This window comes from Coenobita brevimanus, chromosome 61 (genome assembly GCF_032717465.1).
Source record: "Coenobita brevimanus isolate Jiangsu-jjx chromosome 61, ASM3271746v2, whole genome shotgun sequence".
Taxonomy (NCBI): domain Eukaryota; kingdom Metazoa; phylum Arthropoda; class Malacostraca; order Decapoda; family Coenobitidae; genus Coenobita; species Coenobita brevimanus.
Window position 1 is genome coordinate 28,420,417 of NC_137014.1, and position 24,892 is coordinate 28,445,308.

The window sequence follows — 24,892 nt, forward strand, 5'->3', positions numbered from 1 at the left end:
TGGTGTTGACTCTGGAGAAGATACGGGAGATATTGGAGAAGGTTGATGCGGGTTGGTCTTCCTCACGCATTCTCCGCGAGTTCAACCTGGCCCGGTCGACTTTGTTCGATATCAAGCGTTCCCGAGACAAGCTCATGCAGTACACGACTGACTTCTCGTCGAGAAGCAAACGCAACGTGGAGAGGAAGGTTATGTTTACCCCCAAGTATGCAGAGATCGACCGCTCCACGTTGATTTGGTATTGACAGCAACGTGCAGCTTGTGATGGTACGTGGAACGGAGCTGAAGGCTGCTGCTGAGAAGTTTGCAAGGCTTCGCGACGCCCTTGACTTCAAGGCATCCGAGGGTTGGCTCTTCGCGTTCAAGTTACGACATGGCCTTAGTAACCGTAAAGCACATGGCGAAGCATTGGACGCTAACGAGGATGGAGTGGACGAGTTTCGGCACAAGGTGAAAGGCTTGATCGACAGGGAGGGCCTCACTCTCGGTCAGGTCTATAACGCTGACGAAACTGGCCTATTCTATCGCTCGCTGCCAACGAACACTCTAGCCGATGAGACAGAGAAGCGTGTACCCGGCCGCAAGCTTTCTAAGGAACGGATATCTGCTTTGTGTTGTGCCAATGCTAACGGCATGCACCGGCTTAAGCCCGTTATTGTTGGCCGTGCAAAGCAGCCTCGGTGCCTTCGTGGGGTGATGGATGTCCTTCCTGTCGTATGGTACCATTCTTTGAATGCATGGTTCACAGCTGTGATTTTCAAAGACTGGTTTCACCATCACTTCGTCAAGGAGGTCATCCATTACCAGACGAAGACACTGGGAATTCCTCGCGACAGGCGAGGTAAAGGCTCTCCTTCTCCTCGACAATGCACCTGCCCACCCGTGCGAGAAGGACTTGGTTGCTGAAAATGGCCGTATTAGGTGCATGTTTCTGCCACCTAATACGACTGCTCTCATTCAACCAATGGACCAAGGAGTGATTGTGGCAACAAAGCGCCTGTACCGTCGGAAGTTCCTGGACGAGGTGATGGTTGTCCTCGAGGACGAGGACGAGCGCAGGGAAGGACGTGACACTCGAGGCAAGCGGACTTTGGAAAACCTTCGCCGCTACAACATCAAGTCTGCGCTGTACAACTGGGCTAGTGCATGGAAGGAAGTCCCTGTGAAAACTCTTGAAAATGGTTGGTCTCGTCTGCTTCTCGGAACAGATGTGGAGTACGATTTCCTAGGGTTTGACGTGGATGACTTCCATGCACGGCTACGTACTCACGGCGACGATGTTGATGTGGACGATGTTCGTGAGTGGTTGGACGACGACGAGGGCGATCCTGGGTATCAGACGTTGTCTGATATCGAGATCGCGTCTTCGGTTGCTGGTGTCAGTCCCGAACTTGAAAATTCCGACGACAAAGGCGATGATGATGCGGACTTCGCTCAGCAGGACACTACTCCAGCCATCCCCAAGCTGAGCGCACTCCGGGAACATCTAGAGTTCGTCCTAGACTACCTGGAACACCCGGACTGCGACAGGGAGATGGGGCCCTTGGGACTCGTGGAGGAAGTGCGTGCTTTCCGGCAGCGCATCATCAATCGCCAGAATCGTCGGTCCTTGCGTCAGTCAACGATTGATAGTTTTTTCAGGCCCGTGACCCCCCGCTGTGCCAAGCCCTGGTTCCACTCCGTTGCCTCCCCAAGACAGGCCCTCATGCTCCGAGCCACAGCCCAGCACATCAGCTACAGTGGAGTCACCGCTCGACGTGAGTTTGCGGCTATCTTCAGAGTCTTCTGTAGTCGGTACGCCATCACCACGACCCGGCGATGCACCCCTTGGTCGCCTGCCAGTGATACTCTCGGACTCTGACAGTGAATAAACAGCAAGAACTTCTCCACTAGACCACACGGGAATTTTGAGTGTTGTGCAGTGAAAAAAAACGGTGTGTTGTGTTAAGGTTTTCAAGTTGGGAGGAAAGACTCAGTAGAAAAGAAATTTAACGTAACTAACCTTCTTTGTTTTGGCTTTAGAAAATTAAAAAAACTGGGGAAAAGTTAATGTGCAACACTTAAAGTAAAATGGAACATTATTTGGACTAAAGTGAACACTGTGAAAAGAACGGACTTCTGTGTGTTATTGACTAAGTTCAGTGCAAGACTTCAGGAAGAGTGTAGTGCGAGTGCTTCAGGAAATCGTTCTTACTGTCAGAGTCCGAGAGGAGGCGGTTATTCATCGAGGTGGCCAGGGACTTGCTGTAAGTAGCCAGAATGTTTCATGTTGTACTATTTTCCATACTATATTTACCAGAATGTTTCATATTGTACTTTTTTCCATACTATACTTACCAGAAAGTGTCATACTGTACTTCTTTCCATACTATCATTACCTCATGCATGTGCAGTAGGAATGTGTTTTTCAGAGTTAGGTTCGGTTCGGTTAGGTTAGGTTCGGTTAGAGTCCATAAGTACCAGAATGTTTATTAATGTATGAACATACTTCTAAACCCACATTTTATGTTTGTTTTGCATTTATTTCAGTCATTTATGTGCCTTATTGGTGTGATTTGGGTGTTAAATAGGTGCTATGCATGTCCGGAGGGAGTTGTATAGGTGTTTGTCTGAGTTAGGGTCCATAAGTACAAGTCCATAAGTTGGGGCCCAATATCCGGACGAAAGCAATATCCGAACCTACCGATGGCTCTATTGATCCGGATGTTGGAGGGGTTACTGTATATATATATATATATATATATATATATATAATATATACATTATATATATATATATATATATATATATATATATATAGTGTATATATATATATATATATATTTATATATATATATATATATATATATATACAGGTAACTCGCATGGAACACGAGCTCACGTAACGCGCTCGCAATTATACACGGTAAGGGCTGGGCTACATATAAGACAACGTAAGATTAAAAAAACATTATGAAAACTACAAATTAACGCAGGAGAGGCCTTTAAAAGATCAAATCCTCGAACGTCACCGCAGCACACGGTTTGTTTTGATTACGTGACGATCTAGGCGGGAAATTATTCAGTGAGCGAGATATTCCCGAGTACAGTAGCACAGTATTTGTAAGTTAAATATTTACAGTACTGTACTGTTCTGGTAAGTTTATGTGCAACTTAAAGTACTATTAAATAACGTTAAAGCAAGAAATAAAGTCTTATGACCAGTTTACCTGATAGGCGTCAGAATATTGCCTTTTTTATTTGTTGTTTTTTTCCACAGTATTGTACAGTATTTGTTAGTTAAATATTTACTGTTCTCTTATGTACTGTACTTGTAAGCACTTAAATAAAGTTAAATCATTAAATAAAGCCTTGTAACCAGTTAACCCAAATTATATGATTACCCATGATCGGCGTCGGAATATTGCCTTTTTTGTTTGTTCGTTAAACTCTTACTGTACTGCTTTTCTACAGTACTGTATTTGCAAGTTAAATATTTACTGTTCTGGTATGTACTTGTAAGCAATTAAAGCATTAAATAAAGCCTTGTAACCAGTTAACCTGATTTATATGATTACCCATGATCGGCGTCGGAATATTACCTTTCTTGTTTGTTCGTTAAAGACTAATAAGAGAAAAATACATTTTTGTCTTGGTATCTTTACCTATTTGCTCAGATTTGCTGTAATGGTTTGGCTCATTTGATGCAATGCAACTTTTAGAAAACTGTGAAAACTTTCGGGAAGTGAACGAAAATCTGGGACATGAGACTGACCTTAACTTCACCCTCTTATGTATCATCTGTCAGTTCACCACCTGCTATCGTGATGAGTGGATGTACGATTTTTTCGCTCGTGGCCATGCCTAACCACACAGTTACACCCATTATCTCGACCCAGACAGAAAATACAATCTTTTTCCTCCCTTGCAAAACACAAACAACCACCCTGTTTACGAGACAGCAATATATATTGCGAAAATAACAAGGTAAAATGATAAAGATGAACGTAAAGTGATAGAGAAAGATGAACATGTTATGACGGAAGAAGTACGTTTTCCCCATCTGTAAACGTATTTATTTCTGCTTTGTATCTGTATTCGTAATAATTAGACTTACTGTTAGTTCTGAAACTGCATTACGATTCTATTTTTAGCCATTCTCGTGGTGTGGGAGCTGGAAGTTGTGACACAACGTCCTTATTGCTAATCGGACTGACCCTCCACTTTATTTTCTCGTGGCAGAGTCTAGCCTTGGAGGACGTGCAGTTTTCTCATTTAGGACTGAAAATTCAACTCTTTCGCTCCCTTTTCCAAGCATGGGCACAACGATAACTTAAAAAATAACTCGAAACTACCATAAACATACATCAAAAAGGTGAAAATGTATTCATAACATTTTTTTTTTTCCAGCCATTCCTAACAGATTATGTACTGAAATCATTCGATATCACAGTACTGCATTTCTAAGTTAAATATGTACTGTTCTGGTATGTACTTGTAAGTTAAAGCACTGGTACCAGTTAACCTAATTTATTACCTATGATCGGCGTCGGAATGTTTCCTTGTGTTTACGAACAGTATTTGTGTGTTGAAGTTTTGCTCTGGAGTACTGTATTTGTGAGTTATAACATTAAATAAACCTTCTAACCACTTAAAGTGCTTTCTAGTGATTACCAGTGACAGATAACAGCAAAACAAGACATTTGGGGGGTCTAGGGAGCAAAATACGGAGTAGTTTAAATATACGCGATTTCGCACCTAACACGGCACGGTTGGAACGAAACCCACGTGTTCCGTGCGAGTTACCTGTATATATATACTGTATATATATATATATATATATATATATATATATATATATATATATATATATATATATATTTTTTCATTCATTGCCAGACGCCATGTATCCCAAACGGGGTGGCCAAGGGCTTAGAGTTAATTGTTTTTACAGGGAGGGGCACTAATCCTCCACCAACCCGACTTGACACGTAGGGGTGGCAACAGCATCTTGTGTTCCCAGGCGGTCACCCATCCAAGTACTAACCAGACCCAATGTTGCTTAACTTCGCTGATCGGATGGGAAGCGGTGTACTCAACGTGGATATATATATATATATATATATATATATGTATATATATATATATACAGTAAACCATCATTATACGATGGGGTTCCGTTCCTGAAAGCCCCATCGTATAGCAATCCCATTATAACATGGAGTCAATGGGGATACGTTCCCAGACATGCCTAAACTCTCACATACACACACCTTAGCACTCACATACATGAAATATCCTTATGTTTAAACATTTAAAGTAACACATTAATAGTGAATAAAGAGAAAAAAGCATGAAAACTACAGTATATAGTAGATCTTACCTTTACTGAAGCAAGCAATGGTTGTTTATGTGGTTCCTAGACAATTTGCCATGAAGTCGACAATTTGTCGTCATAATATGGACGTTCCCCGTCAGGACAATTCCCCGTCATTCTATAAACATACTTATTACTGATTAACTGATACTTTAATAACTAATTCTCAGGGGGATCTATCAAAGTCTATTTTCATTCAATAGCATTGGCTTTGGATATCATTTGTAAGTTGCACTTTTAGACAATATTTAACTTGTTTCTACCTTGCTGTAGTTGTTCTAGCATCACCCACAGCTGTTTTCATTAATTTCCATTGGTACTACAACATCCTGGGTATATTTTAAAACGACTTTGAAGAGGTACAAGTACAGTACTAAAAAACTAGTGTACTTCCTAAATAAACTGATATGAAAATAAACGACGGGGAATCATCCTGACGAAAAGTCCCGATGGCGAATTGTCTTGTTATTGTTGTGATGGCGAATTGACTTGATGGCGAAATATCCCGAAACATTTATATAGACGTAACATGAAGATTATTTGTATAATTCCAAAGTATGTCGATCGTTCACTTAAGGTAATTAGGCATTTATATAAATGCCAATGTCTCGTATGTAGCCTTATGCTAAGATGAAGGATCGATCATAAATCAGCTGATTCACATTTCAATATATTATTATTTTTCATTTAATGCCCATGATTTGATGCCATATTTTACATTTACTATATAAACAATAAACCACCATCACTTTTATAACTTACATAATTCAAAAACTAGTGTACAGTAATCCCGCATTTTTTGCGGATTTTTTGTCTACGGTTTTGCCCTCTCGCGGATTTTCTTAGCATTAATAAGTTCAACAAAAATATCCTTGAATATACAGAAAAAAAAAAAAAAATGAAATTCCCGCAGCTTCCAATTGTAGCGCGGTAAACTCACGCCACCCTCTGTCCCTTTCCCGTGGCCCCTCTGCCAGTGTTACCATATCTAGCATAATTTTATTCTTTTAGCATAATTTTGATCAAATTTTCGAGTCTGGAATATTTTTTTAGCATATTAGAAGTTTTAGAATCATTCTAGCATAATTTAGAATGGAATGGAATATTTTTAGAATAATTTTATAAAAGCTACAAATCAGAGAGAGAGAGAGAGAGAGAGACGAATAAGGTAAGATGTTTGAATAGTTGGTTACTTTCAGTTTGGGCTTGGTTGGGTTGGATTAAGTTAGGTTAGGTTAGGTTGGATTAGGTTAGGTTAGGTTTTAGGTTAGGTTCGGTTTGGTTCTGTTAGGTTAGGATAAGTTTGAGCTTTGTACTTTACCCATGAAACCTAGGTTTTTCCGATGGATTTTGGTATGATTCATTTGATTTTCAGCTTCATTTCAGTCGGAAATGACCATTTTCTGTGTTTCCCCCCCTCCCTATAACCCCCGATTCCCCAAAGATCCCTCATTATTTCAGGGGGATTGGGGGGGGGGTCATATCTCAAAATCTGGTTATTTCCGACGGAAATGATGCTCAAAATCGAACGAATCACATCAAAATCCATCAGAAAAACGTAAGTTTCGTGGGAAAAAGCAGTATGGGTAGATACCGATATTTATCCTCTTACTGTATGTAGGTTCATTTAAATATTTTCAAAGTAAACAATACATAATTAATATGTTGCACGAATATGTATAGAATTTTATCATTTAGCTTCAAGTTAGCATAATTCATTTTTTACTTGGAACAAATATGCTCCATCTAGCATAATTTTTTCATTGCCCTAGCATAATTTCGTTGTTTGGATATGGCAACACTGCTCTCTGCCCCGCATAATCCTCAGTCCACGCCTGACTGCCGTACGTGTTAGGTGTGCTTGTAACCGCACTATGATATGAGCCTCTTGCCTCCCACTTGCTTTCCACATGGCCCCAGGACGTAAGCCAGCCTCACCAAAGGCTAATAATACAATTAGTAAGAACTCCAGAGTGACAAAACGATCAAGTTATGACCTTAGCAGAGAAAATTGTGTTACTGGACAAGCTAAGAAACGACCGTGCGAGTGTTTGCTATCACCAGTTAATGCATCTATTTATTTTGTACTGTTTTGTTAATAAATGTGTAGATAATTGTGTATTACAGTACGGTGTTTACGTTTTTCCTTCATAATGGAGTATGTGCTTTCAATCTTGTAAGAAGGTATTTCGGGATGAGTATGGAGGTTTCGGGACAATCCGCAGTCACAACAAACACAAAACAATTCGCCTTCATTAATGAAGATAGCTATGGGTGACGCTAGAATATAATTCAAAGGCGACTACAGCGAGGAAGAAACAAGTTAATTATTGACTAAAGGTGCAACTAATAATATCCAGAACCTACGCTACTGAACATAGACTTTGCTGGACCCCCCTGAAATATAGTTATTAAAGTATTGATTAATTAATAATAAGTATATTGATGAAAGTATTGATTAGTATATTTATAGAATGGCGGGGAATCGTCCAGGGTGCGAATTGTTCTGAAGGGGAATCGTCCATGTTTTGACGGGGAATTGTCTGACGGCGAATTGTCTCGCAATCAGTATGGACATGGACTGTGTGATGGGCAGCATGGTGGACACAAGTGCAAGTTTTCAATTGTTAATAGAGTATTCGCGGAATTGACTTTTCGCGGGGGTTACAAGAACGTAATTACCGCGAAATATGCGGGATTACTGTACTTGCTAAATAAACTGATACGTAAATAAATGATGGGGAATCGTCCTGACGGCGAATTGTCCCTACTCGGCCTCACAGTCACAGGGACTCACAGCCCTCACTCATCAATGTCAGAACTGCCTGGCTGGGCAGGGCTAGCTAATGAGGCTGGACCGGTGGACAAGTGTGTGTGGTCTAATGCCGACAGTGTGAGGACGTTTTTGTTGCATTTGCACATTCGCTGTTCACTGAGCCGTGGATGATCCATCGTTGTTGCAAATCATTCCCATTGTATAGTGGGCATGGGGTACTAAAATTTTGACATTGTATAAGCGAAATATCGTACAATGAGGCATTGTATAATGAGGGTTTACTGTAGTTTACTGTATATATATACAGTAAACTCGCCCCGAACACCTTCACGCCGAACGCGCTCGCAATTATACGCATTTAGTGCTGGGATACGTATAAGACAACATAAGATTAAAGAACCATTACGAAAACTATAAATTTACGCGAGAGGCCTTTGAAAGGCCAAATCCTCGAACATCAGAGCACGCACGGTTTGTTTTGATCACGTGATGCGCTGTATTGCTTTTCCACAGTACTGTATTTGTAAGTTAAATATTTACAGTACTGTTCTGGTAAGTTTATGTGCAAGCTAAAGTACTATTAAATAACGTTCAAGCAAGAAATAAAGTCTTATAACCAGTTTATCTGATAGGCATCGGAATATTATCTTTTTTATTTGTTTGTTAAATATTTGCTGTACTGCTTTTCCACAGTACTATATTTGTAAGTTAAATATTTACTATTCTGGTATGCACTTGTAAGTTAAAGCACTTAAAGAAAGTTAAATCATTAAAGGAAGTTAAAGCATTAGATAAAGCCTTTATTCTGTTATCATTTATATAATTACTCACGATCAGTGGGTACCGAGACAATTCGCCGTCATGTCAATTCCCCATCAACATATTGACAATTCCCCGTCAGGACAATTCGCACCCAGGATGATTCCCCGTCCTTCTATAAATATACTTATATTAATTAATCAGTACTTTTATAAATATGCTTATTATTAATTGATCAATACAGTACTTAAATAACTATATTTCAGGGGGATCCATCAAAGTCTATGTTGTCTTGTTATTGTTGTGATGGCGAACTGGCTTGACAGCGTATAGTCCCGAAACCATTTTGCTCCCCAGACTCCCTAAACGTGGTATTTTGCTGTTATCTGCCATTGGTAATCAATATAAAGCACTTTAAATGGTTAGAAGGTTTATTTCGTGTTATAACTTACAAATACAGTACTGCACAGAAAAAATGCAACATAGAAATACGTAAACACAAGGCAACATTCCAATGCTGATTGGTTTCGGCATCAGAATGTTGCTTTGTGTTTATGTATTTGTATGCTGAAGTTTTGCTGTGCAGTACTGTATTTGTAAGTCATAGTTTTGCTGTGCAATACTGTATTTGTAAGTTATAACATTAAGTAAACCTTCTAACCACTTAAAGTGCTTCATATTGATTACCAATGGCAGTTAACAGCAAAAGACCATGTTTAGGGGATCTAGGGAGCAAAATAAGGAGTAGTTAAAACTTACGCGGTTTCGCGCCGAACGCGCCAGGTTAGGAACAAAACCCACGCGTTGGGGGCGAGCTTGCTGTATATATATATATATATATATATATATATATATATACACAGTAGGTTCGCACAGTGCGCGTCATCACAGTGCGTGATTCACATTGTGCGCGAGTGACCAAAAATCATAACCAAAAACCCTTGAATGCGCGAGTTTACTGCACAGAACGCAAGGCAGAGGCAAGGAGTGGCTCAAAAATGCCATTTTCTATTAGTGCACGACCACGCCTCACACAGCGCGTCACGTGTCGTCATGTTGATGCGCAGAAATTCCCGGGCATTCTACTGTGCAGCTTGGACATACAAGAAGTGCACACTGCTACTGAGGAACAGCCTCCCGAGGAAGTGTTGCAACGGATAGATGAGGCTGACGCAGAGCCCGACGCCAGGCAGAGTCAAGTTGAGCAGCCTAGCGTGATGGAAGGCAGGACTGACCTGTGTATGTCAAACATTAACAAGATCCTTGTTGCCTTGGATAAGCTCAAGGAAGAGATGAAGGAACAGGAAGTGAGCAACCTAAGAACGGAGGAACTTCTGGTTGGTATCGACAAACTCTTCCGTTTCTACACAGACAGGCACAGGGAAGAAATAAACAGAAGACAGATGCTCATAACAAGCTACACACAGTGGGCTCAAATTGGTGAAATTGCAGAACCAGCGACATCATCTGCTCCTGTTCCTGTTGAGGATGAAGAGGATGCAATGTCAGAAGTGTCAGCATTGGACTTTGAAGGGTTTATGGCCAGAGTGAGTGACTTTGATGCTCCTTGGGAAGGTGATCAAGAGGAGTCTGTGGAGGGAAGTGTTGATGCGGTGGGAGGTGCGGTTGGGAGTGCGGCGCTGTAAGTGTTGCCGCGCCTCGGAACCCCTGTTATTTAAGGTCATCAGGCCTGTTGTCTACTGTTGTTAAGGTGACTACCCATATTTTTGTTATTGTAGCTATAGCTTTAGTACAATGTCTGAAAAATATGACCTTTATTATGTCTCTAAGGACCAAAAAATGTCCAGGTAATAGGGGGTACCGCCCATATGTAATTATTCCCATGAGATTATGCATTCCCAGTACGTGAATTTCCAGTGCGCGAGGTCGTGGACCGCCCAATCTCTCGCGCACTGTGTGAGCCTACCGTATATACACTCAACCCTCGGCTATCACGGGTTCCGCTATAGCACATCTCGCTATCACGCCTATATAAAAAACTACCCAAATACCTTTATCATGCACTAAATGCCCGCTATCACGCATCGCAAATGTTCTAAAATTTCAAAAAGGCCAGGCTCCAGTGCTCCACCTAGCCGACAAAAGCTTCACTCTGTGATTGGTCGTGTGATGTCAGCGCCAGCTGAGTACTGATTGGCCGCCCAACCGAATCTCCTGCTCGCCAAACCATTCAAGTGCGTGCCCTCAGACCGTGAACAGTGATAGCGAGAACAATAACTTTTTTTTATGATAGGACCATGGCCAACGTACCCCCTCCCCGGCCCCCTACCATCACCCAACATAATGCTGCGGCACGTGGCAGGGAAATAAAGAAGAGGAAGAACCTAAGCTATGCAGATAAACTGGAAATGTGAAACTTATAGAGAATGGTGAGACCAAGCGAAGTGTGGGGAAGAAACATAACATCAATGAATCAACTGTGAGGGGCATTTATAAGAATCGTGATCACATCATAAAACATGCTCATTTTTAGACTATTATATATTAATATGTGGTACAAAAAAGGTATCTTAGGGGTAAATATTGAGGTCATGGCACCAATTAGAATTATTACCATAAGTTCTTCAATTCGGCTATCACGGTTTCAGCTATAGCGCGCCATAGCGGGACCAATTGGGAGCGATAGCCAAGGGTTTAGTGTATATATGTATATATATACAGTAATCACTCGAATATCCGGACGCCCAATAACCGAACATCCCCACTACCCGGACCTAATCATCCTTGGATCCAACATTCCCAAAATGGTCCCCCCCCCCACCACAACCAAAAAAAAAAAAAAAAATCCTGTCCGTAATTTGAAATTGCCGGCTGCACACGCCGTGGGAGAGCGTTGTTTTGGCGCATCATTCCTCCGACGTCCGATAGAGCGCCGCTGCATCCTCCCCACTTCCCGCCTGTCTCTCACCGCGAGTGAACGTATGCTTCTCATAAAGGCTGCCCACGTGATCGCTTTTGTGGTGGTGCCCTACCTGCTGCTCTCGGGCCTCCTCTTAGTGTGTGTGATGATGGCCCCGCCACCTGAGAAAAAGAAGAGAGTGGTGTTGACTCTGGAGAAGAAGAAGGAGATATTGGAGAAAGTTGATGCGGGTTGGTCTTCTTCCCGCATTCTCCGCAAGTACAACCTGGCCCGGTCGACTTTGTTCGATAGCAAACGTTCCCGAGACAAACTCATGCAGTACACGGCTGACTTCTCGTCGTGAAGCAAACGTAACGTGGAAAGGAAGGTTATGTTTACCCCCAAGGTTGCAGAAATCGACCGATCCATGTTGATTTGGTATCGACAGCAACGTGCAGCTGGTGTGATGGTACGTGGAATGGAGCTGAAGGCTGCTGCTGAGAAGTTCGCAAGGCTTCACGACGCCCTAGACTTCAAGGCATCCGAGGGTTGGCTCTTCACGTTGAAGTTGCGACATGGCCTTACCAACCGTCAAGCACATGGCGAAGCATTGGACGCTAACAAGGATGGAGTTGACGAGTTTCGGCACAAGGTGAAAGGCTTGATCGACAGGGAGGGCCTAACTCTCGGTCAAGTCTACAGTGCTGACGAAACTGGCCTATTCTATCGCTCGCTGCCAACGAACACTCTAGCCGATGAGATGGAGAAGCGTGTACCTGGCCGCAAGCTTTCCAAGGAACGGATATCTGCTTTGTGTTGTGCCAGTGCTAACGGCATGCACCGGCTTAAGCCCGTTGTTGTTGGCCGTCCAAAGCAGCCTCGGTGCCTTCGTGGGGTGATGGATGTCCTTCCTGTCGTCTGGTACCATTCTTTGAAAGCATGGTTCACAGCTGTGATCTTCAAAGACTGGTTTCACCGTCACTTCGTCAAGGAGGTCATCCATTACCAGACAAAGATACTGGGAATCCCTCGCGACCAGGTAAAGGCTCTCCTTCTACTTGACAGTGCACCTGCCCACCCGTGCGACAAGGACTTGGTTGCTGAAAATGGCCGTATTAGGTGCATGTTTCTGCCACCTAATACGACTGCTCTCATTCAACCCATGGACCAAGGAGTGATCGTGGCAACAAAGCGCCTATACCGTTGGAAGTTCCTGGATGAGGTGATGGTTGTTCTCGAAGACGAGGACGAGTGCAGGGAAGGACGGGACACACGAGGCAAGCGGACTTTGGAAAACCTTCGCCCCTACAACATCAGGTCTGCGCTGTACAACAGGGCTAGTGCATGGAAGGAAGTCCCTGTGAAAACTCTTGAAAATGGTTGGTCTCGTCTGCTTCTCGGAACGGATGTGGTGTACGATTTTCTGGGCTTTGACGTGGATGACTTCCATGCACGGCTACGTACGCACGGCAACGATGTTGATGTGGACGATGTTCGTGAGTGGTTGGATGGCGACGAGGGCGATCCTGGGTATCAGACGTTGTCTGATATCGAGATCGCGTCTTCGGTTGCTGGTGTCAGTACCGAACTTGAAGAATTCGACGACGAAGGCGACGATGATGCAGACTCCTTTCAGCAGGACACTACTCCAGCCATCCCCAAGCTGAGCGCACTCCAGGAACATCTAGAGTTCGTCCTAGACTACCTGGAACACCTGGACTGCGACAGGGAGATGGGGCCCTTGGGACTCGTGGAGGAAGTGCGTGCTTTCAGGCAGCGCATCATCAATCGTCAGAATCGTCGGTCATTGCGTCAATCAACCATTGACAGTTTTTTCAGGCCCGTGACCCCCGCTGTGCCCAGCCCTGGCTCCACTCCGTTGCCTCTCCAAGACAGGCCCTCGTGCTCCGAGCCACAGCCCAGCACATCAGCCACGGTGGAGTCACTGCTCGACGTGAATTTGCGGCTTTCTTCAGAGTTCTCTGCAGTGGGTACGCCATCACCACGACCCGGCGATGCACCCCTTGGTCGCCTGCCAGTGATACTCTTGGACTCTGACAGTGAATAAACAGCAAGAACTTCTCCACTAGACCACACGGGAATTTTGAGTGTTGTGCGGTGAAAAAAATGGTGTGTTGTGTTAAGGTTTTCAAGTTGAGAGAAAAGACTCAGTAGAAAAGAAATTTAACGTAAATAGACTTCTTTGTTTTGGGAAAAGTTAAAGTGCAACACTAAGTTACAATGGAGCATTATTTGGACAAAAGTGAACACTGTGAAGAGAACAGACTTCTGTGTGTTATTGACTAAGTTCAGTGCAAGACTTCAGGAAGAATGTACTGCAAGTGCTTCAGGAAATCGTTCTTACTGTCAGAGTCCGAGAGGAGGCAGTTATTCATCGAGGTGGCCAGGGACTTGCTGTAAGTAGCCAGAATGTTTCATACTGTACGTTTTTCCATACTATACTTACCAGAATTGTCATACTGTACTTTTTTCCATACTATACTTACCTCATTTCACTCTTTAATGTCCTTTATTGGTGTGAATAGGGTGTTAGTAGCCATGCATGTGCAGTAGGAATGTGTTTTTCTGAGTTAGGCTAGGTTAGGGTCCATAAGTACCAGAATGTTTATTAATGTATGAACATACTTCTAAACCCTCATTTTATGTTTCTTTTGCATTTATTTCAGTCATTTATGTGCCTCATTGTTGTGATTTGGGTCTTAAATAGGTGCTATTCATGTCCAGAGGGAGTTGTATAGGTGTTTCACTGAGTTAGGGTCCATAAGTACAAGTCCATAAGCTGGAGCCCAATATCCGGACAAAACCAATAACCGGACCTACGTATGGCTCTATTACGTTGGATATTGGAGTGATTACTATGCAGATATCGTCTATTTTTACGGATTCTGTGATGGTAATGCCAGTGCTGCAGAGAAGAATACAGGTGGAGATATCCAGTCGTGCTACATTGACTTGCAGCGGAAAAATTGTTATAAATGATATTCTTCCTGACTGAAAGTAAGGCTAATCTCCCTTTACAATAATGTTTTTCCATTGAATGAGCTGTTATGATAATGCTGGCAACAATATCCTGCAAACTATACATAATTAGCAACAAACCAGCCCCTCTCCTCCCTCCCTACTCTCTCGCAAGCCATAATATTTTAATTTAATACTCAATTTATGGTCGATTTGTGCAATAGAATTGCAGGAATGCATGACAATGTTAAAGACTCAATAGACTATGTAAAGTTTCTTCTTAAAACTCGTTTGTACTGATAGGATATAGGATTTTTATGTACAGTACAGTATAAGCTAATAATACTCGTCTCCCGTCGCCCTGTGAAGCTCTCATCCAATGGTACATGCCAGCCATGAAACTTCTACACTTAAACAGCCGACTGCTGGGTACTGAACTGGAGTCGCTGAGAGTATATGTTATAGAACAAAATATACTCAAAATTGCATGGTAGATCGTTAGTGTAAGTTTTGGTCATACGCCTCATTACACTCTGCATATATATATATATATATATATATATATATATATATATATATATATATATATATATATATACATACATTGCCCTCGCACAGTGAATGAGTTTATGGGAGGCAGAGGAGCTCGTTCACTGCGAATTCATTCACTGTGAGCAACATATCTTATGGGAAAAATAGCATATGGGCAGCATCACTTCCTCAAAGTCCACTTTTTGAGCCATGGAGTTGTACTAGAGGGCATATTTCAAACACATACAGTACAGATATATGAAATATAAAACACATACAGTAGTTATCTACCTTAAGTTGAGCAGATGGCAGTCCTGACTGGCGTGAATACAAGAGGTTTTAGGACAGGGAGAAACACTTTGGTTGACCCCTCCATATCACCTTCCACTCCCTCCTTCCCCTCACCAGTCCTGCCCTCATAACTTGACTGGACCACTTCCCCATGTGCCTCTTCCTTATTCATCTCTCCCATAAAACCTTCAAAGCCCAAAGATGACACCACTGACATTGCATCATCATCGACTTCACCAGGAAGTGTAGCAGATGTTGTAGAGGCAACTGGCTCTTGTTGTTCTTGAGTTCAGTAGTAGTGTATGATGAGTGTTTGTTTTCTTATGCTGACTTCTGTATTGCGCCTTTCTGTGTAATAACGAAAAGTGGTTTCTACCCCACGGAGCACTTCTTGTGTCCTAAGGTAACTGGGTTCATTTACCTTGACCTCTTCTCTCAGAACATCCACTGCCGCTAGAATTTTACTAATCTTCGACTTAGGCAAATCTTCATCCTCCATTTGATTCTGCTTAACAGGTTGCTCAGATCTGGCCTCTTGTGCAACATCTACTGAGGGGTGGGGGGTCCTTCAGTATGGGAGACGGCATTTATGGCCTACTCTTTTCCCCAATTTCATTTGCTCAGGGTTCAACTCATTCATTACGGTTTTGTGGACCTGATTATTCCCCGCTCGTTCGCTAGGTGAATCGTTTGCTCTGAATACGTTCACTGTGCGAGGGCACTGTATATATACACACACACACACACACACACACACACACACACACACACACACACACACACACAGTATGATAATAGAAAGACAGTTTGGTTTCAGAAAAGGAAAATCATGTGTTACTAAAATGTTGAGCTACTGTGACAGAGTAACGGACTCATTACAGGAAAGAGAAGGATGGGTGGACAGTATCTATTTAGATTTCAAGAAAGCATTTGACACAGTACCACACCAGACTTTAATGGAAACTGTACCATCAAGAGGAATTCGAGGCAAACTGTATTGTTGGATGCAAGATTTTCTCATGAAAAGAAAAATGAGAACTAAGGGGAAATTACTCATCATGGAAAGAAGTGACTAGTGAAGTACCACAGGACTCAGTGCTGGCACCAGTCATGTTTTTAGTGTATATAAATGATATAGACAGTAACACTGGAAATGAAAGCTGTCTAAATATGTTTGCAGATGATGCAAAAATACAAAGGAGAATTACTAACAGACTTGTAAAGAGCTACAAGAAGAATTAAATAAACTTCATGAATGGAGTAATACATGGCAAATGGAATTCAATGTGGACAAGTGTCTTGTAATCAAGTTATGTAAAAGTGGAAAAAGACCTGATTGGGATTATACATTAGGAAATAAAACCCTACACACATCAGAAAGAGAAGAAGGACCTAGGTATGATTGTCAGTAACAGACTATCTCCGGCCGACCACATCAGTGAGAAGGTACGGAACATGTATACACTAGGGATGTATCGGATGTCATAATTTAAACATCTGCGGATGCGGATGTGAATGCGGATATCATGCTTTTGTATCTTGCAGATGCGGATGCGGATGTGAAACTATGACATCCTCGCGGATGCGGATGTTTTCAGGATATACTGTTGCATAACCATTTAACTAAAGCTCGGCCTTTGGAGGCAGCTGCCTATCCCTTATCCTGGCCTTGGGAACTGATTTTTTCTATTCCTAATGAACTCGGCTACTGTAAAAAATACAGTTTTTTCATACAGTGGTACTTTCAACACTTTTCTTTAACTTACTGTGACACTTCCCTAGACATAGTCTCCATAACACACACACGCACACAGCCATACACACCAATATAAATACATTTTGACTCCTATTAACCCTGTTTGACATTACAGTGTACCAAGGTAAGCGTATTACCCATACGACTCTTATCGACTTGGTGAAGTTAGTTATAGCACTTTGGTCTTGTGCAGACCAACACACTATAGAATAACTACAGAATTTTCGCCCTTATAACCGCCTACCAGGGTAATCATTAAACACAGCAAGCCAGTCGCATCACGGAAAAACACTAACGTTTTTGTTTACAACGAAGGCATACATTTCAGTTAAAGTCACGATAATGCAGTGACCCACCACATCCGCTTTATGTAGTTCAAATGTGGATGCGGATGTTTATTATAATGCCAATGCAGATGCGGATGCGGATGTTTATTAAAATGCCAATGCAGCTGCGGATGAGGATGTATATTTTTACATAAGCGCAGATGCGGATGCAGATGTTGAAATGGATGCAGATGTTCCGCGGATGCAGATTTCTGATACATCCCTAGTATACACTGCTTGCCAATATTGATAATAGCATTTACATACATAAATGAAGACATGTTAAGAATGATAATAACATCATACATCAGACCAACCCTGGAGTATGCATCAATAGTCTGGAGTCCTCATCTCAAAAAACACATAGACAAGATTGAAAAAGTTCAAAGGGCTGCTACAAGATGGGTACCAAGCTTAAGGGATCTAAGCTATGAAGAAAGACTAAATAAACTGAATCTACCAACACTAGAGGAGAGAAGGAAAAGAGGTGACATGATTATGCTATATAAATGCATATCAAGGAAGGAGAAAATAGACATAAATGATTACTTAACGTATGGGGAAGCATCAGCAAGAGGACACTGCAAAAAACTGCATAAAAAGAGAGGTGATAAAGACATAAGGAAATTTAGTTTCCCAAATAGAGCAATTGATCAGTGGAATGCACTACCAAATGAAATAGTGTGTGCCAAAACAATTCATGAATTTAAGGATATGTACGATAAATATGGTTTAAGACACGGGACAGCACGAGCTTGACTCATTCCTGTAAAGATATAATTAGTTAAGAACACACACACACACACACACACACACACACACACACACACACACACACACACACACACACACTCAGCCACACACTCAGCACACTTCCGTTATGGAATTGCGTTATGTTATGGAAACTTATTGGATAATGATTTATCAGATACTGGGACAATTATAACATAGGGTCATTGAGGTTATGTGTTAGGCCAAGTGGCATCCATCCAAAATTAACAAGATAAAAAACAAATTTTACCCATAGACTGGTTTCTAGACCTCCTTTGGTGCATTATCTGACTACTTTCCTTCACCGTATCACCTATGGATATGATCGTATTGTTTTTAAAGGCTCCAGCATACTTGCATGCGTCAGCCTAGGTCACCTAACAACATCTGTCCATGCTGCTTGATCTCTGGCAGCCACCCAGTTCAGTCCCTTATCCCTGAGGCTAAACATAATGACCTCAGCTCAGGTATATTTCTGTCTGACACTTTCAACCTAATCCTGATGTTCATGCTTCTTACCTTCCGCACCCAGTTGTCATCCTCCATCCTCTCAGCATGCCCAAACCATCTCAATCTACCCCTCCACATCACAGCACCAATACATTCCAATCCTATGCTTCCTCATAATTCTTCAATTTAATTCTAGCCCCTCTAGGCATCATATACAAGGATGCACTACACATCCATTTAATCATTACCATTGCTGTACATTTGAGCCTACATATATCCTCATCCTTTATTGCCCAGGCCTCTCTACCATGCAGCATTACACTCCAAATACATTCTGCATACGACGATCCCTTAGCATGGAGGGAAAGTCCTCTTAATGTCAGGAGAGGCAACAGCTCCTTGAACATCCTCCAACTACTCCTTACCCTAGCCACAGAGCTAGGTCAGGCCCCACCTCTGGCAAATAACATGTCCCCTAAATAACAAAAATCTTCCACACACTCAACAGGCTCACTAGCAAGATCAGTCTTTTCATGCCTGATAAGCTCTACATGCTCTCCCCAACACACCGCACACACAATAATCAACAGTATCGCCACTATATCTCATATACACTCACTTATCACAAATACTCCACAAGATGGAATTACTTCCCCCATCCTTGTGGCAGGCCACACATGGCCACTTTTCCTCTGCTTTGACAGTACTGCCACCAGCCCTAGATATCACCACTTTTGTTATATCCACATTTACTCTCAGATTCTTGTGCCCCATTCCATCTTTCCGTTTCCTAAGGTTTTCCACTGCCTCCCTTTCATTCTCTGTAGTCAACACAACATGCAACATCTTCCATGGGAGTCCATCGCTGAAGTCATTTGAGAGAGCTTCAAGCATCATGACAAACAGTAACGGGCTCAAGACTGTCCCCTGATGCATGTCAACATCCTCGGAAAACCTGTCACTCAATTCTCCCTTCACTCTCATCTGGTTGCTTGCACCCACATACCAGTACATACCCAGAACCACTCAAACCAACCACTCCTGAATCCCAAGATTTCTCGTAGCCCCACTTCATCACCTACCTGGGGACTTTGTCAAAGGCTTTCTCCAGATCAACAAAGATCAGTTACAGACCCCTTTTCTTTCCTATACATTTTTTCTGAAGCCATTGGACAGTGAATATAAGTAATAGAAGTAAGACAATAAAGTCCCACAACAAGTGTAACTAACTTTAAATGGTGCCAGGTCCTGGTTGAATCCTCTTTTCTGCTCTGATGGCTTGGTAGCTGTTTCTTTTACTGAAAAGACAGAAATCCTCCTCCTCTTTGTCCTCCTCCTCCTCCTTGTCCTCCTCCTCCTCCTCCTTGTCCTCCTCCTCCTCCTCCTTCTCCTCCAGATTTATGCATGAGCTCTCCATGCTACTCAGTCTCTGGCAGCCTTCCTGTTCAGTTCCTTATCCTTGAGGTCACAATATGACCTCATCACAAGGATCTGCTTTGGTCTGCCTCTCGCAACCCTACCTTCAACTCGATGCTTACACGTTTCACTTTCCACACTCAGTTGTCATCTTCATTCACAATGCCTGAACCATCTTAGTCAACCTCCCTTCAGCACAACATTAATACATTCAAGTCCCATCCTCCTCTCAAATCTTCATGTGCAGTCTAAACCCCCACAGACCTCTGATTCAAGGCCACAATACACATCCATCCAATCATTATTATTTCTTTATATTTAAGCATACAAGTATCCTTTTCCTTAGCTGACCAGGTCTTGCTGTTGTACAACATTACACTCCAAACACATGTTGCTGTTGATGTATTACTTTAACAGTTTGTTCTTTCAGGGCATGATGAATTTGAACTGAATCATGTACGAAATGCAATGTAGAGATATAATACATGAGGTGAGGGTATGAGATTTATTAATTTCATCATGTATTCTCTCAAGGTATGACGAGTTTGAGCTGGATCAGGGTATCACAACAGTCAAGGTATGCCACGACGGAGGAGAGAATGGTTTGAGTGCTTTCCCTCCACGGATCAACGGCTCTGGAGGCCTTAAAGGCAGTGAGGATGGAGGCTCAGAAGCGTCGAGCAGGTGAGGGGTATAGTGGAGGATTAACCATCGAAAATGGTGACTTATTTTTAAGCTTATTTATGCTGTCTCCAGGTGGTTTTGTTCAGCTTAGGAGAAGCAGTTCAATCTAGAAGGGTTAGATATAGCCCATATAAACCATTTCAGTATGAGAGACCTTCCTTTAAGTTCAACAAAATCATCTGGTAGTAGCAAGTATACACCAAAAAAAATGGGGGAACCTCACCCAGTTTCATGAGGTTTACACCTGCCCCTCCTCCCCCCTCTTTTTTTTTTTTTTTTCCATATAAACTTTTCAGACTGGAGAGGTTAGATAGTCTTGATACGAGGTCTGTTCAGAAAGTATCTGACCCTAGGCTTCCCCCAAAATAACCTGTTGAGCTAGGACACTAATCCCCCTCAAAATAGTCCCCTTCTGACTTGACACACACACACACACACACAGCCAATCGTTCTTTCCACAGCCTGAAACATTTTTCAGAGTTGGTTTTCAGTATCTACTGCAGGTGCTTTGTCGCATTTGTCATGACCTCATCTCTCGGATGAACGTTGCTCAAGACGTGTTGGAGTGTGCAGATTGTGATCCAGACTTTCTGAAGACTTTTATCACTCAAGATGAGGCGTGGGTGAATGGTATGAGCCAGAAACCAAAGCACAGTCATCCCAGCAGAAGCATGCAGAGTCGCCTTGGCCAAAAAGAAGTGACAGGTCCACAGCAGGGTGAAATGCACTTGCATGTTGAGTTGTTTTTTTTCTACCATTTTTTACTAACATGGTGTTGTGCATCACAGATGTGTACCAGAAGGTCAGACTGTTGACAAACATCACCACCTAATGTTATCCATCATCTTTATGACGGATTTCGGCAGAAGAGACCAGACCTTTGGAAAGTGGCAAGTTGGAAGCTGCACCATGACAACACCCCAGCCCATTGTGCTCAATTGATTCAGGAATTTTTGGTGAAGCACAACATCCTGCAGGTCTGGCAGGCTCCCTGCTCACCAGACATGGTTCCATGCGACTTTTGGTTATTCCCCAAGCTCAGAACTCTGCTGAAGGGTTCCTGATTTGAGACAAAAAAGGAGATCATGACAAATCCAATGAAGAAAGGAGGTACCGAAAACCGACTTTGAAAAAATTTTCAGGCTGTGGAGAGAACACTGGGCTACATGTGACAAGTCAGAAGGAGCCTACTTTGAGGAAGATTAGTGGCCTAGCTCAACAGGTTAGCTATTTTTTTTTCTTAGAGCCTAAGGTAGGATACTTTATGGACAGACCTCATAAGCTTATTCAGTATGTGAGGCTTTTCCAAAGGTCAGTAAAACTGATAATAGGAGGAATTAACTGAAAAGGCTGTCACCAGGATTTAAGGAATTGAGAGCATTGTTGATACATTACTTCATTTAGTTTTGCTCACAGTCTGTTTCTTTGTGCTTCCTCTAAATTTCATTAGTGTATAAAAGGGGTAGGAAGATTATCATCATCATCATCATCGCCAGTGCCTTGCTCCCTCCTTGGGACCCCTACACAGGTGATGGCCTTGACAAAAGAACCACCTGGTTACCATATCCTAATACACCTCATTCTCTTTCAGAAACTCCTCTTCCTCTTCCTTCTTTTTCACCAATACATTGTTCAGCTGTCCTCTTCCTTACTACATAGGTCTGTCTCTGCCAACACTGCCTTCTTTCACACTTACCAAAAACTTTCTTTGGCTCCCTGCACATTCCATTTGCTCAATATGTGAAAATTTGGGCAGTAGATGACCTCATTCTCTAGATATTTTGTGCATAACAAATAACATTACTATGATAGGTGGGGGTGCTCACCATCCACTCACTGGATGTAGTGCTGCTTTAGGTGTCTGTCCTTTCCTCTCTTCCTTCCTTCCTCTTATGGCTTTCTTTCCTTCATTCTTTCCTCCTCCTTCTGCCTGCATGTGACTTTACAGTCCCTCCTTTGTCTTTCTTTCCTCCATTCTTTTCTCTTCCTTCTGTCTGTGGGTGACTCTACACTGAGTGGCAATCCAGATGGTTTCCTGTACACCAGGAAACCATTTACTGTGGTGGGTGGTAACCATATAACCAAATTATGGTGCCTGATGGTTTAGTGAGTAATTAACACGTTACCCGCACGCTGAGCCACTGGTGTACCTTTTGATGTCTTCTTTCCTAAGGCGTTGGTACGCTGATGGTACAATAATAATTTGTTTTCACTTTTTCATGTATTTCACCCTCACGAATATTGGCTGGGCAGATTTTTTTGTTGCTGCTTCTGCAGTAGAAGACGTGTTGAATAGGATAATGATATAAGATTAGAGAAATGCCTATTTAAGTAGAAAGTATATATCAGACTTCCAGTAGTGACTATTACATTTCATTTAGATGTCAAACAATACTATTAATTAAACAAAATCATTGAAAAACAACCCTGTGTTGAAGAACTAGGGCCATGAGCTGCAAATACACTTTTCTGGAAAAATAACAAAAACAAAGAGTAAATTTACTAATGATAAATATTTGTGATTTTTTACTGGAAGAAAAAATGGAGTAACCACTCTTGTTTTGAACAGTTCTACATTTACTTTGTTAGGAAACAAAAAAGAAGATAAGTGCTGGATGTTTCTGGTTATTAGAATTTTTTTATAATTATAAATGATTAATTATCCTTCACTCCTCATGGGGCAGCATAGGATTGGATGATGATTGGATGGAATAATTAATTCTGGTACTTGTAATTATCCCAAGCTGGATCTGACATTACTATTACAGCATTCAACGTACCCAGCTATCATTATGCTTGGTTGCAAGAAACACTGTCTTTAGTGATGCAAAAAAACTTCAGAAGGCCAGTGAAGAGATTAGAAGGAGGAAAAATGAACAAGAAACAAGATAATAATAAAATAAGGTAATGTTGGACTTTTGCTTGGATTTCCTTCAACTACTTAAATAGCCAAGTGCCACCTGGAACTTCACAACAGAGAATGAGATCGTAACAAACCAAAGAGAATGGAAGCGCCAGGCAAGGGTGAGCGTAGACTGCACTGTCTGGGCCAAAGTAGTACACTACCTCAGTAATCCACCGGTGGTGCATCATGTAATACGAGAAGAAAATGTCAGGATACCATGTGTTGGGCCACCAGTGATGCACTTCTTTTATGAAGGCATATCCCTCATTGGTACTCAGTAAAGCAACACAAATACTCTCGCAGTGATCGCATGATGCAGACTGGTGGGAGAGAGTTCTGAAGTGAAATGCGTCCTGGGAGAGAACTCATATTGCCGAAATACAGGTAACGTGTTAAGGCATACCAATCGGATTGAGCCAACGCAGGTTTATATTCAAGAGGTAGTCGGGGTTTATTTCTCACTTTATGCCACTCAGGGATGAGTGAGGCTGGTCACACTCATCTTAAGTGTCAGGACCAGCTTGCCTAGTCCCGGGCTCCTACACTTCTCATGGGGCAGTGCAGGATTGGATGATGGATGGATGGATGAACAAATAACGTGCCTTGTGGGGAAAATTCTAATTGGTAGGGTGGCTGCCTCAAAAATCACCTCTTTGGTGGGACAATGCAGGATTGGATGATGGATGGATGGATGAACAAATAATGTGCCTTGTGGGGAAAATTCTAATTGGTGGGACGGCTGCCTCAAAAGTCACCTCTTTGGCCCCTAGTCTGTCATTTTGCTTATGTATTCTGGGACATTAACCCTCTCGCGCACAAAAAGTTTCAGTAAGTTTTCCGGCTCACAATTTTTTCTGTGAAGCTGCCCGGCCCGGCTGCCTGCGCGTGGTAAATAACACATATTCTCTCCTTATTTTCGCCACCCAAACGTCAATATACTGCCATGAAACCTTTGTCATCTTATTCGATGATGTTTGTTCTAGCTGATAAGCACCACAAAAAAAAACAGGAAAACACGAATAAAACAACATT

At 42.2% G+C, this 24,892-nt stretch overlaps 1 protein-coding gene and 1 pseudogene across 1 annotated transcript in view; one reads left to right on the forward strand and one right to left on the reverse strand.

The window, feature by feature from the left end:
• Nucleotides 1-24,892, forward strand: part of LOC145403727 (uncharacterized) — a 307,526-nt gene that overhangs the window by 16,935 nt on the left and 265,699 nt on the right. Inside the window, exon 2 of the mRNA XM_080275407.1 lies at nucleotides 20,806-20,955. Coding sequence (XP_080131533.1) covers nucleotides 20,806-20,955 — 150 coding nt within the window. The remainder of the gene's footprint in view (nucleotides 1-20,805; nucleotides 20,956-24,892) is intronic.
• Nucleotides 4,988-5,083, reverse strand: LOC145403858 (5S ribosomal RNA; annotated as a pseudogene).